At 36.0% G+C, this 18,013-nt stretch overlaps 1 protein-coding gene across 1 annotated transcript; it reads left to right on the top strand.

Moving 5' to 3' along the window:
- The first annotated feature begins 5,271 nt into the window (after window positions 1-5,271).
- LOC117992024 (serine-rich adhesin for platelets-like) lies at window positions 5,272-15,683 on the top strand. Its single transcript, XM_069505413.1, has 3 exons — window positions 5,272-5,314; window positions 5,932-6,766; window positions 11,238-15,683. Exons 1-3 carry the CDS (start codon window positions 5,306-5,308, stop codon window positions 15,515-15,517), a joined length of 5,124 nt encoding a protein of 1,707 aa, XP_069361514.1. The 5' UTR covers window positions 5,272-5,305; the 3' UTR covers window positions 15,518-15,683.
- Window positions 15,684-18,013: the final 2,330 nt, after the last annotated feature.

Raw genomic sequence — 18,013 nt, 5'->3', positions numbered from 1 at the left:
AGATTTTAAAAAAATCTTTATTTAACAAAAACAAGTTATTTTGGCGTTGGTTACTAGAATAAAAAAAATGCGTACACAACCGAAATATATCGGAGGCTTGAGTCACAAGCATGGTGTTTGAAGTCCGGCGTGATCTGTTGTATCTGTTACATACAAGGCGCGAATGCATGTCTAAAATAGCATTTATACCATTTTTTTTAATTTGAATGTGTGAAATAGATAAAAATAGACATCGTTATGTAAAAACGCGAAACACTAATTTTGTGAGTTACAACAACTTACGTGGGAGGTGTCGATATGAGTGACGAATTGCCCATAAGCATAACCTAGAGGTGATATGATGACGTCATTTTGTTTCGTACTATGTTGATTGATTACAGGGCTAATTGTGCGTGATATTATATGATTGGCCGATTATTTATGCAGCATCGCATGATCTAACCTAGAAACTAATTTGATAAGTGACGACCTCCCTGCCGCACGCGCTGTGGTCCACAGGTTCGATTCTCAGCAAGGTCGAGAATTAATTTCTAAACTAGCTGATGGCCGCGACTTTGTCTGCGTGGATTTAGGTTTTTAAAAATCCCGTGGGAACTCTTTGATTTTGGATAAAAAGTAGCCTATGTCACTCTCCAGGTCTTAAACTATACCCATACAAAAAATCACGTCGGTCCGTTGCTCCGTTGCGACGTGATTGAAGGACAAACTAACAAACCAATAAACAAACACACTTTCACATTTATGCATTTATAATAAGGGTAGGTACTGATTTGACTTTGACTTTGATATTTTTCTTGCTTTAGAAATCGTAAATCGTATCTCGTGTGTTCCCACCCTAACAATATTATGGTGAAAACTGATGGGTATTCCCGTTGTCAGCTATAGCGATCCAACTGACCTTAACCATGGTAAACTCCTCAAACAATTAAAAACACAACATTATTTAAGTTTTTCTTATGCCTGAATGATCATAGACTAAGGAAAAATATGGATAGAGTCATCGCTACCCGTATTATAAAATTGAGAAAGTGTGTTTCTTAGTTTGCAATGTCTTCAGGATCCATGTATTTATTGTATGTATGTTCTTTATTCCAACGTAACGTTTAAATGCCTGAACAGATTTGGATGTAATATGAAGTATCATTAGAACCCTTATCATATGATAAACCCCCCACCCATATATATACCCATATATTCATATCACCCCAAGTGACACTGGTTATACCTTAAAAAAAACAAAAAACAAAATATGGTGACTGTATGGCAACATTAACAAAATGAGAAAAAATAATTTTTGGATTATTTCACTTAATAAACATCAAACCTGCTGCAGTGCAACCGCAGTCCGGTTTCTGAAAACGTTTTAAGTAGATAATTGACAAAACTGTTTTGTTAAATAAATATTTTTCATTTTCAATTATCTCACCCATTTGCATAGCGGCCCACTACTGACCAGGTTAAATTTTATTTTAATTCTTCCGGAGTGTTTGAGTTTTCGGAATTCGGCGGTCCATTTTCAGTCTACTTTTTTCTTTAATCTGAGCTTTAAACTATAGGTTATAGCATTCTTTATTAAGATCCGGCTTGAAATAAGCTCAAAAGTAAGATGCCTCTGTAATGCGAGTTGCCTTTAAAGGTTTATGATGCCTCTCAGTGGCGTGCAGCTCATACAGGCATAAACGCATTGCTTACCCTCATTGTAATAAGTCAATGCTTATTTTTCATTTTAACCTGCCGTAAAATAAGTTCATACCTAAATGCATACCCTGGCTTGAACTCCTGGGCACGCCACTGATGCCTCTTATATCTAAGAGTATAAGCTCGCACTGCGAATTTTTACCTTGCGATTTTATCCACAGGATTCTGTGATATGTGGAGATTGTATGGAGCCGCACAAACTGACGAAAAACACACGGTACACAAATTTCAAACCCCCTTTAGGGGTTGAATTTTCAGAAATCCTTTCTTAGCGGATTCCTATTGCCTACGTCATAATAGATATCTGCATGCAAAATTTCAGCCCGATCCGTCCAGTAGTTTGAGCTGTGCGTTGATAGATCAGTCAGTCAGTCACCTTTTCGTTTTATATATATTTAGATTTTTTATCAATATTCCCCTTTCTCCTCCAACTAAGCGTAAAGCTTGCGCTAGGACTAGGTACGACAATAGTGCAAGGGTGGGGTTTGAACCTCCGACCTTTCGGAATTCAGTCCGCTCCTTAACCGTTGAGCTATTGAGGCTATGTTAGTTATTCACAAGACCAACGAGAGGCAGTTGAAGTGATAAATAATAAACAGTTGACAGACAGACAGGCTTTATAATAGCACAATATCATCTTTACAAATAAGGCAACGTGTTTGTCCGATTGACAAAGTTCGACTTCCTTTGAAAGTCCAACTTTTCAATAAGATTGTGCACTCATTGGGTCATTTATAACACCACTAATAATAGAACACTAGAAATAGGGAAAGTAACTTTTTAGGATTCCGTACCTCAAAAGGAAAAAGGAACCCTTATTGGATCACTTTATTGTGTGTCTGCCTGTCTGTCCGTCTGTCCGTCGTGTCTGTCAAGAAAACCTAGGTATAGGGTACGTCCCGTTGACCTAGAATCATGAAATTGGACAGGTCGGTAGGTCTTATAGCGCAAGTAAAGGAATAAATCCGAAAACCGTGAATTTGTGGTTACATCACAAAGAAATATGTGATCATGAAAAATAATTAATTTATTCAATTTTCACAACAAGATAACTATACCAAGAGGGGTTATCATATGAAAAGGGCTTTATCTGTACATTCTAAAACAGATTTTTATTTATTTTTATGCATAATAGTTCTTGAAATTTTGATATTTTGTAAGTATAGGATGTTGACACAAAACCGAATATTGAACTAGAAAATCAATTCTAATTGATTTTCGATTCTATTTAATATTCTAATATTTTTACACAGGGGAGACAGGTACAAAAAGGAAGCAGAAAAAAATAATTGTTATTATGGCGTATTTTATTTGGACGTGACGCACGCGCGCTCATAACTCAAAAATATCGTCAATCTTAAGATACACGATGAATTTAAGAAACTGGTAGCAGGACAAGAAGGAAAACTAGTTATTTTAGAAATAAATGCACACTTAGCACGTCCGCATACTATATTAAAACATCCTTGTGGAATTGCAACATTACTGATGTTGATTTTGTAGATTATAAATTTTAAGCGACATACAAACCAATTAGGTGCTTTTAAAATACACTTACTTAATATTATAATAATAAATAAAGATAGGTTTCCGTTATGTACCAGTTTTTTAATGTAACATACGCCTACCGCAGACTACCATTAAAATAATCGGTGTAAAATAATACATATCGCTCATTGAAAACAATAATAACATTATTAAAAAACCGGCCCAGTGCGAGTCGGACTCGCGCACGAAGGGTTTTTTCGACATTTTGCAAGATAATTCAAAAACTATGATGCATTAAAATATATAAAAATCTGTTTTTGAATGCACAGGTGAAGCCCTTTCACATGATATCCCACTTGATATAGTTATCTTGCTTCAAAAACTGAAAATACAAATTTTTTGTTCATGACCACAATCAAATTTTTTTTGTGTAATGTAATCACTAATTCACTGTTTTCAGATTTTTCCCCTAATATCTGCTATAAGACCTACCTACCTATCAAATTTCATGATTCTAGGTCAACGGGAGGAAGTACTCTGTAGGTTTCTTGACAGACTGACAGACAGACAGACAACAAAGGTGATCCTATAAGGGTTCCGTTTTTCCTTTTGAGGTACGGAACCCTTAAAATTGGCAGTTCTAAGTTGCAATAATTTACATCAGCTGTAATTCTGAAAGAAATCTCCTTACTCATTGACTCATCAACCCCCACCTCCAACACTTCATAGCCAAAATGTCATTCTAAAGGCCGATGTACATTTTTTTCTGCCGCGTACCTACTGCATAAATTTTCGCTAGGCAATTAGAATAGAATAGAATAGAATAGAATGTTTTTTTATTCATGTAAACTTTTTAAAAGTGCTTATGAATAGTCAGGTAGTTTTAATTTACCACTGGTTCGGAATGCCGGTTCTGGCATTTATTATTAAACAGAAGTTAATCGCAGCAAACAAAGTCGGCATGAAATCTGACACCGCTTTTCACCACCAAAAGTCGGCTGCTGTCGGATAAGTAGATATCTATTAGTCTCAATTAAAAATCAGTTGTTTGCGTTAGGCCTTAGTTAATTATTACAAGAGAAAAATAATTTTGTAGATAGAGTTACCTAAAAAAAGTTGAAAATAAATATAATACAATGGAACATAATTTGGTTATTCACTCGTGAAAATCCTACTTGTTAAAATAAGTATGTTTTACAAGTTTGCAAATGTGCATTAGGTACCTACCGTTCTCTCAACTTATTGTCGGTCCATTATTGAGCACGGGTCTCCTCTCAGAATGAGAAGAGTCTACGCTGGCCAAGTGTAGCACCCGGGAAGATGTCTTGACACACCTTTGAGGAAATACTGGAGAACTCTTCATGCGTATTGAGAACATTATGGAGAACTCTCAGGTAGGTACCTATACTGATTTACCTACTGACGTTCTAGCGTTATTTTTCTTCACTGTTAAAGCAAGTGATATATTTTAATTGCTTAAAATGCACATAGGTAGTAGCTCAAAAAGGCGTGCCCGGGATCGAAACCCCGTACCTTACCACATTATCCAAGTCCAAAATCGCAACGGTCTACGATAGAGTCGATGAAACTCACAAAACGACTTCACGCTGAATTTAAATCGATCATTAAATTATTATTGTTAAACCAATAAAACAAAAATAACTCATACATATAAACTCCTTGAAACAAAACATTAAACAAATAAAGACTTGCCCTTTTTAAGTTAATCATCTTCGAAAAATCAACACAATGTCGATTGAAATCACGAAACGTCTTCATTTAGTACTGCAAAAATCGATATCGTCTCAATTAAAAGTTGTTAAAAAATCGATATTACTTTGTGAGTACAAACATGATCTTGTAGTGGATGCGTTATGCCCAACTTACGAATGCACTTCATTCTACAAAATATATCACTATAAATCATCTTATTTGAATACAAATAGTGGTTATTTTACAGTGTTATAGGGTTTGCTCAGCTGCAAACTTATCTCGGTATAAAATCCTGGACACGTTTTTTTTAGATGAGTTTGGAGTTGGTATAAAAAGCATAATTGAATCTTCGTAGCTTCAGTGCGTGGTATTCTTTCAGTGTAGCAGCATCCTTCTGGATTTTAAGATGAATTTGGTAATGACTGACACAATACGAATAATACGATAAATGATTGAGACCAAGTGCGAAAAAGTAGTTTTGTGATGTGAAAATAATCGTTGTGAAACATCTTATTTATTACGTACAGTATTATTAGTTCCTAGTTTAAAATTAGAAACATGTTCATGTTATAATTTATTAATATGATTATATTATTAAAAGTTTCATCAAATTCGGTGCAGTTGAAATTAATTTGACTAGTGAGTGAGAAATTGAGGATGGTCGTAATAATAGCATCTGTATATTATATTTTTCGTACTTAAAGTTTTGTCGTAATCAGTCCAGCCATAAATAAGTATACTTAAGTAGATTGTATCTTAGACCAGACTAGACTAGTATTCGTTTTATGTCACCAGATTAATATCTACAATTTTAAAGAGATCAGAGGTTTGAGCGCATCATTTATATTAACTTTGCGTTCTGTAATTAATTAAGCACAAGAAAACGTCTTGATTTGACATTTTCATACAATTTTCATAGATTAGTCACATTTTTTTAATTTTTTTACATGAAAATTTACTTACTTAAAACTAAATTAACTTAAAAATCTATTTAGATATCCCATTTTAAAACCCAAAAAATGACTTTTTCAGATATATGTCGCCGCTTTCATAGCGGCGTGTGGAGCCGCTACGCTCGACCGAACATACCTACCACCTTCATCATCACAATATGCTGGTGGTACTCCAGGATCCTCCCAAACCTCTGGCATAAATGGCGTAAACCAAGGTTTCTTGCAAACACCTTTTGGAAGGACCAGTGATAATAGCCCTTCTCAGGGAAACCAATTACCATCAGGAAGCTACGAAAATGAGTACCAAGGAGTGGTTGTGGAAGCTGCAGCCCCTGGAACCAGGGCATCAAATCAGCCATCAGGTCTTGGAGGTCTAAGAGAAAACTATGGATCAACAGATTCTAAAGTGGGAGAAGCCGCGTTCAGAGGTACTAAAAATCAGGCGAGACCACAAAATGGAGGAATTCAAAACCAAGCACAGTTTGAATCGTTTCGTCCCCAAGGATCAGTTGGTATAAATAACCAAGACTATCCAGATTTATCAGCTTTCAACCAACCTTCAGGTCAAAATAATGCAGGCAACAGACCAGGAAATCAACTCTTCACTGACCGAATGTCCAATACAGTAAAATACCATATGAATATTGGACTGAATAAGTTTAACTATGGATTTGAAACTGAAAACGGTATTAAAATGGAGGAAAACGGCGTATCGAACGATGGGGATAAGAGACAAGGTGGTTATTCTTATACTGGTGATGATGGGAAGGTTTACAGTGTAGTGTATACAGCAGATAAAAATGGGTATCGTCCTATGGGATCCCATCTTCCGACACCACCGCCTATACCGGCTGAAATTCTGGAATCTTTACAACAAAATGCGAAGGATGAAGCGAACGGAATAAAGGATGACGGTGAGTTACTTGTTATTATTGTCTAAATACATAAAAGGAAAAGGTGGCTGACTGACTGACTGACCGACTGACTGATCTATCAACGCACAGCTCAAACTAATGAACGTATCGGGCTGAAATTTGGCATGCAGATAGCTATACGACGTAGGCATCCGCTAAGAAAGGATTTTTGAAAATTCCACCCCTAAGAGGGTGAAATAGGGGTTTGAAATTTGTGTAGTCCACGCGGACGAAGTCGCGAGCATAAGCTTGTTACATCATAATATCATATTTACATAAAAGGAAATGATTGCATCAATAATTTATTTAGTGAAAACCTTTATTTACGAAGGTAAATTAAGATAAAAATAGATATTTTAAATTGATGTACCGGAAATATACAGATCAATAAGTTTTGTCAGGTGTGAATTTATCCAACAAACCTTGTTGTAATCGATGTAATTGTTATGTTGTTATTGATTGAAAAATCAGTCATAAATCTATGTACCTAATATATAAAATTCAAAGTCCTGACTGACTGACTGTCCATATATCAACGCACAGCCTAAACCGCTGATCCTAGAGATGAAATTTGGAGGGTGTGTTATTTGTGAAGAGGAGGTATCTACTAAGAAAGGATTTTTCGAAATTCCACCTCTAAGGGGAGTAAATGGGGGATGGAAGTTTGTATGAAAGTCTATCATTTTTAAAATTACATCGATGAACATTGGTATACATGCTTTTGGTTAAGAATAAAAAAATGCGTACTTCACGATTTTTGAAAATTTTACTGCCAAGAGGGTTAAATAAGGGATGAAAGTTTGTATGAAAGTCCGTTATTTTTCAAGTTTTTTTTTAATGAAAATTGATATTTGGATAAAAAATACGTAGGTACCTATTTCATGATTTTTGAAAATTCTACCCCCCGGGCTGATTTTCTAAATTCCACCCAAGCGAAGCCGGGGCGGGTCAGCTAGCTTTAATACATAACATTCAATGCTAATAACATCTTCTTTAGCCATAAACAAAAAAATCAAGTTCATGCGAAATCCTTGACCGGTCACGAATTCTCTAGGTCCAAAACATTTTAAATCTATCAGGTGATTAACAATAATTATAATTATGTTCTAGTACGTAATTTTTACTTACGTATAATCGGAGGTCGGGGGTTCGATCCCGGGCACGCATCTCTAACTTTTCGGAGTTATGTGCGTTTTTAAGTAATTAAAATGTGAAGGAAAACATCGCGAGGAAACCTGCATGCCTGAGAGTTCTCCATAATGTTCTCAAAGGTGTGTGAAGTCTGCCAATCCGCACTTCCGCGAGAGGAGACCCGTGCTCTGGTGAGCCGGCGATGGGTTGATCATGATGATGATGACGTAATTTTTAGGGTTCCGTACCTCAAAAGGAAAAAAGGAACCCTTATAGGATCACTTCGTTGTCTGTCTGTCTTTCCATCTCTTCATCTGTAGATACATCTGTCTATCCGTCTGTCCAAATCAAATCAAATCAAATAATTTATTGAAAACACCTAGGTAATAAATTACGCTTTTTGATAGTCGGTTGTTGGATTTGTAAGATATAGTGGTGATAATCTTTACGCGAATTTAAACCTAAAGCAATGAGTTCCAAACGCGCCCAGGTCTGAGAAGAGCCCACAACAAACTCAGCCGGGTATTTTTTTTATTATCACCACTTTACAAAATCACTTAAACTTATTAGAACTATCATAAAGTTGTTAAGCAACTCATTCCAAAGTTTTCTTATCATTTAAATAATCCTTTACATTGTAATAGGATTTTTCAATAAGTTTACGTTTTATGAAAACTTGTTGAGAGACATCTCCAACATATTGTCTTCTGGAAGCTTATTATAAAAACGTATAGAATTACCAACAAATGAATGTCTGTCTGTCCGTCTGTCTTGTCTGTCAAGAAAACCTATAGGGTACTTCTCGTTGACCTAGAATCATGAAATTTGGCAGGTGGGTAGGTCTTATAGGCATAGCACAAGTAGAGGAAAAATCCGAAAACCGTGAATTTGTGGTCACATCGCGGAAAATTAAAATATGTTCATCAACAAATAATTAGTATTTTGAAAAATATACTCAATACCGTAATTATTGTTTTTGCGTAATCGTGTATTACACAAATAAAAATAAAAAAAAGATTCCGACGAATTGAGAACCTCCTCCTTTTTTTGAAGTCGGTTAAAAATAGACAGACAAATAAAATTGTAATAGAATTTTAAAATATGGATTCACAATTTATACCTATTGATAACAAATAGATATTAATTTGAAGCGACAGGCATAAAAGGTTCGCCTACACATAATTAAGATATATCATTTCATTTATAATATTAAAACTCGATTCAGCTATTAATAATAGGTATGAAGTGATACGATCTTTCAATAAAGTGATAAATAACTGTGATACGAACTTTAACGATACGTTTAACTCGCCTCAGGTTGTTAACCTTTCGGACAATAGTGTTTTTTCACTAAAATGTTGTCTTACTATATTATTTATTGCCTTTTTGAAATGGAATTGTTTTGCATTTTTTCTTATTAAAATTCAAAGCTTTTGGTTCTACTTAACTCAATTCTTGTGTATAATATTTTAATATGCAAAATCGGCTTAGAATTATTACAATAAAATTATACTTTTGAAAGACTTTTGATAACGGCATTCCGAACCAGTGGTAAATTAAAACTACCTGACTATTCATAAGTACTTGTAAAAAGTTTACATGAATAAAAAAACATTCTATTCTATTCTATTCTATTCTATTCTATAACAATCTTTCTAATGCTAATTAAATTTATCGAATGTTATCTATCAAAGTATGAGATTATCATCAAAAATATACGACTAACTTACTAAAAATACTACTAATTAAATAGACGTAGGGTACTTACTAGTATTTAAATTTTTAATAATATCGTAGTAGACTTTTCAAATTCAATTAGGTACCTATTTATTTTCTCAAAACTTTTTTAATTTCAATACGAGGTAAGTAATTAAAATGGTTTCGAAATAAATCGTGAAAGTGAAATTAAGATTAATGCCTCATTAAATTACTAACTTTTGAATTACTATAAAATCTTAGAGCTTCTTTTAAAGGTGAGCTCTAGGATATTATAGTACTTAGTTAGAGAATCTATTCTTGGACGAAATGATAATATGATATGAGATTCCAAAATTGCTGCAAAGTTTAACTAGACAACTTGCAGATTCTTTAACTCAGTGTTCAACGATGCATGATAGCCACCGAGCTCATTTGACATTGGTTTGACCGCTCGGTGGCTATCATTAATCGTTGAAAACTGAGTTAGCGAATCACTCTGCATTTCTGGACTATAATTAAAATCTACATCAAAAAGTTCTATTGCAATTTGCAACAAATAATGATATCAAAAGTTGCTAAAAACCGGAAATGGGACTGTCCCAGTGTCAACGCGGCATTAAGAAAATAAGTTCTTGATCTTTACATTATATATCAAAATGTAAACATATATTTAATTGAAAGTAGCTTTCAAGTTCACCTTGAGGTTTCGACGTATGATCTTTCACATATAGTAATACTAGTGGTTTAATATATAAGTAATAAAAATACGATAAAAAGCGCTTAACTTAAAACTTGCGCTGGTATTTTGCTTTTATTAGGTTCCGTATGTATTAAACTGCCAATTTTATTACCTTGACTGCATATCAGTGGATTAAAAAAAGCTTGCATTTTCTTAAAAAAATATTTGAAATTTTACAAAATTCCATCATAGTGTGAGTTTACGTTACACAGAGAATCTACACGCAAATACTCAAGTTCCCTGATCCAGAGCTGAGCTAGCTGTATAATGATAATATATCAGTCAGTCAGTTTGTTTTATTAGATAAGCTACTTAATTGTATTGCTTAAGTAGATTCAAAGTTTAAAAAAAATAATTTTTATTTTAACACGTTTATTATGTTATCCATACTATTAATTAAAAAAACCAAAAGTGCGTTTTGCCGGTTTCTTATTTATACCTACTCAATTGATTGCAACGTTTGAGGTAGATACTTATAGAAGTAAAAAGCATACCTACTCTTTATTCCGGAAATATAAAAATCTGACGTCGTAGGCAAAGGCTACTATATCTACATTATTTTTTCAACGCAAACCACAAGTAAAAATACATAATTATTAATATTTAAATAACAGACGCTTTACGTCAATTTAATTTAATTACACATAAATGTTAATGGCTCAATAAAAATAGTAAATAAAGTACTTACTTAAAAACCATAAAAACAAATACACTAACATAACTGTATTGAATTTTTATCTACGCTTGTTAATATTATGTAGCATTCCGTTCATACAAAATTCCGGTTACAGATAAACTTAAAAAGCCCCATTGTGAAGATTGATAAATGTAACCGACCGATAAAATATGGTTCACACGGAGACGTTTGACAAATGACCAGAAACTTTCATTTTTTACTTACAGGCTCTTACGATGCTCAGAAGTACAATGCAGAGGACGATTACGCTCAAAGTGACACTAATGGCAATTATAACGATAGACAATCGAATAAATTTGGTGAGCGACCTGGATTCCACACCGGTGCAAGCGCAGTCATTAATCAAGACCAACAAGGCTTTGTGCGACCGAATGGTCAAGGGCACTTCAGTTCTTACGACTTTTCTAAAGATTCATCATCAACGCAACCGGATAACTCCAAATTAGGGACAGGTGTTGCAGGCTTTGATAATAGCGGACGACCCAATGAAGTACAGCGACCTGGATCTAACGCGGGTGCAAGTACATTCTTTAATCAACACCAACAAGGCATTGTGCGACCAAATGTTCAATTTAGTTCTTACGACCTTCCATCAACGCAACCTGATACTTCTAAATTTGTGACAGATGTTAATAGAGTTCATAATACATTGAACAAGGGAAACATATTTTTAGCTCAAAATGGACAGACTACTCAGTTTGGAAATAGATTCGGAGCCCAGTCTCAGTATTTGCCTCCTCGTCCTCCTGGTAATTTTCTAGATGCGAATTCTTTCCTACAAATTGATTCATCTAAAGTTGGTTTTAATAACAACTTTAATAATGCTCAACCTCATGCAGAACAAAAATTTCAAGATCAAGGGCCGTTTGGAAGGCCTATTCAATCATTGACTACGCAAAATTCTTATGGTACATTTCTTGGACAAGGGTCTCCAAATGAAAATCTACCTCCATCCATTCAAGGCTCCAATTCCTTTGGTATAAACATTAATAATAATAGTCCTCAAAATGATGGTGCATTTTTCCAAACTGGCTTGCAAAGTTCTTTGATAAGCTCTAATTTAGGTTCAGAGTTTGATCGCAATGCTCAAAACTCTCCGGTAATGAATAAGAATAGTTCTTTTTCTATTTCTGGTCTTTCTCAAGAAAATATCAACAATAGCCCCCAAAGTCAAGGATCACTTTTAACACCTATTCGCAACGCAGGAATAACATCTCAAAATAACTTAAACAATAGTCCTCAAAATCAGGGCTCATTTTCCCAAACTAGTTTTCAAAGTTCGGGTGACAGTAAAAAGGAAAGTACAAATCTCAATCTTAGTAATCGATTCAATCCTACTATTTCTTCACAAACTATACCTACCAAGCAACCTGATCTTGTTCTAACCACTCCACTAGAAAATCAAGAACAACAAACCAACAGATTTTCTTCAGCACTTTCCACATCTTCTACTGGTAACTCACAATCCATCTTATCCAGTAACAAGAGACCAAGTGATGGCTACAGTTTACCTGGACAACCTCAAGGCCCTGATAGTTCGTACATTTACAATGAACCATCAAAGCCTTTTAATAGTCCGTCTTCTCAATTTGATTTAAATAATACTCCTGATATAGAAAAAACGGATGATACCGTTCTTTCTACGCAATACCAAAGTGCAACTGGATCTAATAAGTATACGCAACCACCCACTTTGGCTCCAATTACACCAACTTTAACTACTAAAGAAGATGAAACTGAAAGAGACAGTTATCAAAGTAATGGTATTACTCAGGCTTCAATATCGTCTTTCCCACCCATTTCACCTACTTCTTCATCGCAGACGAATTCAGGAGAAGTTTATGAATACACTAAACCAGTTCAGGGATTGCCTGCTTCATCTCAAGAAGAAAATTCTGGCGACTCTAGCTCTGAGATTAATAAACAAAATTCAGTGACTTTACCACAAAACGAAGATACCATAAAACCACAAGTGAGTGTAGAGTCTAATACACAATTTGGTCAACGTTTTCCAGTCCCAAGTTCATCAACATTTGGACAACAAATAACTCCATCACGGTTTGGCGTTCAGACTAGCTCTACATTTGGGCAAAAACCACCAGAGCTACTATTTGGGGAACAGGGAACCTCTTCATTTGGACAAACACCAACTCTATCTCCTTTTGAGGCGCAGACAACTCAACAACAATTTGGTTCGCAATCAAGCATTTTATTTGGACAGCAAACAACACCTTCTCGTTTAGCTGTTCCAACAAGCTCATCGTTTGGACAGATACCAATTTTTTCCCCTTTCAGTGGACAGACAAGTACATCCTTGAATCAACAGACGACACCGTCGCGTTTCAGCGTTCAAACAAATTTACCATTTGGACAAAACCCAACCCAACCACCGACAAATTTTTCATTTGGACAGCAAACAACACCATCTCGCTTTGGTTTTCAGACGAGCTCATCATTTGGACAAAAGCCAACTTCCTCACCTTTCGGTGCACAGGCTACTTCTTCATTTGGCCAGAAACAAAATGAACCTCAGTCAAGCTTTTCATTTGGGCAACAAACTATGCCAACTCGCTTTGGTACTCAAACAGGCTCAACATTCGCACAAACCCCAAGCCAGCCAGAAACAGGTTCGCAGCAACCTAGCTTTTCGTTTGGATCTCAAACAACCCCATCGCGTTTTGGTGTTCGTCCAACAGGTTCATCTTTTGGACAAAAACCAAGGTTCCCATCCGTCGGCACATCATTAAATCAACAAACAATATCGAGTTGTTGTTCACAGACAAGTTCATCGTTTGGACAACAAACAACGCCTTCACGATTTGGCATTCAACCAAGCTCAATTTTTGAGCAAAAACCCACTCGTACAGAACTTGGCGGCCAGACAAGCTTTTTGTTTGGATCCCAAACTACGCCATCTCGCTTCGGTGCTCAGTCAAGCTCATCATTTGGGCAGCAAACTACCCCGTCATCTTTTGGTGTCCAAACAAGTACTTTACTTGAACAAAAACCAACACTATCGCAGTCTAGTATACAACCAGGTTCATCATTTGGACAACAAACAATTCCTTCAAGATTTGGTGTACAATCTAGCTCAGAAACAGAACAGCAAACAACTCTGTTACCTTTTGGTGTACAAACAAGCTCAAAGTTTGAGCAAAAAATAACAGGATCACAATTTCACGACTCGTCATCTGAACAGCAGTCAACAACACAAATTGGAGGGGATCTTAACAAACAACAACAAAGTCAATCTCAGGAATCAAATGAGCAATCTGGAAACCAATCTGATTCTAAACCACCAAAATTACAACCAAGTACTCTTATATCACAAAATTCGCAAGAATCAATTGAAAATACCAGTTTTGAAGTAATAGACCAAAGCAATAAGCCAACTGCAAATGCAGGAAATTCCGGTACACAGCAATTTCTTGGTAACCTATTTGGCCAACAAAGTAGTACTTCACAAAAAGACAATGTAGCAACCTTTGGCCTACAATTTGCAGTTCCACCTGTCAAGAAATTTGGTATTCAACTGCCACAGTTGAATAACCAATTTGGCGTACAAACTGAATTGGCTAAAAAAGATATAACACCCAGTCAGCAATCGCAAGGTGACACACAATTTGACCAACAGTATACTGCTCAATCTGATAAACAAAGTTTCTCATCTATCTCTCTAAATAAAGACGCTAGTAAACCTAACCAGCAATCGCAAGTAGCGATATTTCCCCGTTTCCCTGATCAATCAAAGGTAACCAACTCACCATTTGAATCTGGAAAACCAACGACTTCTCAATTTGTTGTACCAATAAGTTCAATAGAACAAAACTCTGAGAGTGAAGAATCAACTTCTTCCGAGTTTTCTTCAACCAGTACAGATAACACACAATACCAACCCCCAACACCTTTCCCAAGCTCAAGTTCTCAAAATTCCTTTGATTTACAAAAACAAGAACAATTGCCAAATTCTCAGTCAGGCGAATTGTATCAATACAATAAACCTGTCCAGTCATTCCCAGATGCTTCTCAAAACAAATTTGATACAACTAAACCTATTGTTTCACATTTATCACAGAGTAATGAACAATCCAATGATGAGTTACCAATGCAAAGTGATGAAGATGTATCTCAACCTCAAACTGTTAACAAACCACAAACACCGTCATCATCAACGCTAGGCACTCTACCAAGTGCGCATCCTTTCCCTCAATTAGCTTTCTATAGCGCTTGTTGTCGAGGTCCCAAACCTCAAGGATCGTCATTATCAGGTAAAATTCCATCTTCACATTTGATTGGAAACTTAGGTGCTAACAGTTTTGGTTTAAATAAGAATACACAAGACACAAATGGAAGTGGAATAGAAAATAAGTTTGGTAATCAAAGCTTTGGAGTACGGAAAGACACGCCTAGTTTCGCCGGTCAAGGAGAAGAATTTGGAGGTTCTCGAAAACCTCCTAAATTTGACGAAACTGGTTACCATTATTAGAGGATAACTAACAGATAGTATAGATTTCATGCGGATATAGCAAATGTGAATGTAAGCCATAAATAGTAAGAAAAAAATTATGTTAAAAATTCTTACAAGTGATAAAAAGCGTCTGGTTATTAGATAGACCATGTAAATTATAATAATAGATTTAAGTAATGTAAATACGTACTGAAAAATTGTCAATTGATGAAGAAAATAAAGTATTGAAATTATTTTTGGATTTTCAATTGCTTGCGTTAGACCCGCTTACATCGATTTTTTATTATTTAATTTATAGAATAGCGCTTGGCTGCAAGACCTGGTGGCAAGTGATGATGCAGCCTAAGATGGAGTGCGCTTGCCTAGAAGATGTGTATTCACTTTTGACTTGAAGGTACCCATATTATAATTGGAGGGGGAAACTGATGCTGGAAGGGTTTTCCAAATCTTAGCCGTTCGAATTAGAAATGAGGAGGCAAATTGCTTCGTAATCAGCGAGGTGTTTAACTCAGTGTTTAACACTGAATGATAGCCATCGAGTTTGTTTGACATTCTACATTGCTGCTCGATCGAGTGAAATTAAAACAATTTTTCGTAGAAAACCTTCAATGGATTAAAAATAAATGTCAAATGAGCTCGGTGACTATCATTCAGTGTTAGACACTGAGTTAGCGAATTAGTAGGCACAGAATATTGATACGAAATGTTCTTATTTGCATTTTAACCATTAATCTTTTAATAGTGATATATAGATGGAACTCCCAAACCCGAAATAGAAATACCTATTCATAATCACTACCCATATTATGAATGCAAAAGTGTGTTTGTTTGTTGATTTGTTGGATTATTGGTTTGTTGGTTTATTGGTTTGTCGGTGTGTCCTTTAATCACGTTGCGCCGGAGCAACAGATCGACATAATTTTTTGAGTAGATATATTTAAAGACCTGGAGAGTGACATACTAGGCTACGTTATAACACGGAAAATCAAAAAGTTTCCACGGGATTATTATAAATCTAGATCCACGCGGACGAAGACGAAGATTTGAAGGCAGGAGAGCTCCAGCGGGGCGATTTACTAACTCAGTGCCTAACACTGAATGATAGCCATGAAGCTCATTTTTTAATCCATTGAAGGTTTTCTACGAAAAAATATTTTGGTATCACCCAGTAGAGCAGCAATGTAGAACCAACTTCTAAAGTTAGACACTGAGTTATCAAATCACCTAGCAAGTCACCAAAGACGCAAATGTTTGGACGATGTAAGGGGGTGGACACTGGACAGGGCTTAGTTACTTAAAGTTAAGAGACGGCATTAAATAGAGAAGCTTTTGCATGATTTCCAAACTTTGTTTCGAAGAAGGCACGCGAAGATGATGATGATTCTGAGAGGAGACCCGTTCACAGTAGTGCGCCGACGATAGATCATGACCATGTTAGTTTTATTCATATTTTCACGAATCTCTTCTAGCAATGGCGAAATCCTCAATTTTGCTAAACAAATTCGCAAGGCACAGCTTCAATTTGGCAAGACTATTAAAAACATTTTCTATTAGGTATTTTATCTGTTCGTTAATCTGTACCACATAATCTACGGAACGTGATTTTGAAAGAGTTTTTGGATCATTTGTTTACTCGCAAGTAGATGGAACAGATAGGGGGTCATATTTTGAGGGCAACACAGCTTCGTTGTGACAGCGTCATAATTACGATCATATCATTTGATTTCGTTGGTTAAGCAACGTTGATCCATGTATGTGTAAATGGGTTTCAAATATAGACGTTCTAGGCCCTTCTAGGCAGTGGCGTGCAGCTCATAGAAGCATAAACACACTGCTTACCCTCATTGTAATAAATCAATGCTTATTTTTCATTATAACCTGCTGTAAAATGAGTTCATACCTAAATGCATACCCTGGCTTGAACTCCTGTGCACGCCACTGCTTCCAGGAATTATAGGATAGGGGCTTTCAATATTTGAAGTGTGAACTGGCAATGGGCAGGTCATGTCTGTCGCAAAACCGACGGCCGATGGGACAGACGTGTTTTGGAGTGGAGACCGCGTACCGGTAAGCGCAGTGTGGGACGACCTCCAGCCCGCTGGACCGATGACCTGAAGAAGGTGGTGGGGAGCGGATGGATGAGGAAGGCTGAGCACCGTGTTTGGTGGCACGCTCTTGGAAAGGCCTATATGTCCAGCAGTGGACGCAAACAGGCTGATGGATTGGATTGGATTTCAAGATGTGGCACTGGAGAAAAATTTAAAGAGTATCTTGGGCCGAATTTCGGGACAACAAGTCAATTCCCGAAGAACTCTACATCGAGCAGCCTCTATACTCCACAGTACGAGCTCGTATCCTCACTTTCTTTGTCCACATAATATTATCCAGGTTAAAAAAAAAATCAGTCAAGTGCGAGTCAGACTCGCGTACCGAGGGTTCCGTACTCGGGTACCTATTTTTTCCGTCATTTTGCTCGATAAATCAAAAACTATGATGCATAAAAATAAATAAAAA

The sequence above is a fragment of the Maniola hyperantus genome, chromosome 20, assembly GCF_902806685.2.
Source record: "Maniola hyperantus chromosome 20, iAphHyp1.2, whole genome shotgun sequence".
Taxonomy (NCBI): Eukaryota; Metazoa; Arthropoda; class Insecta; order Lepidoptera; family Nymphalidae; genus Maniola; species Maniola hyperantus.
This window is presented reverse-complemented; position numbering and strand designations above follow the sequence as displayed.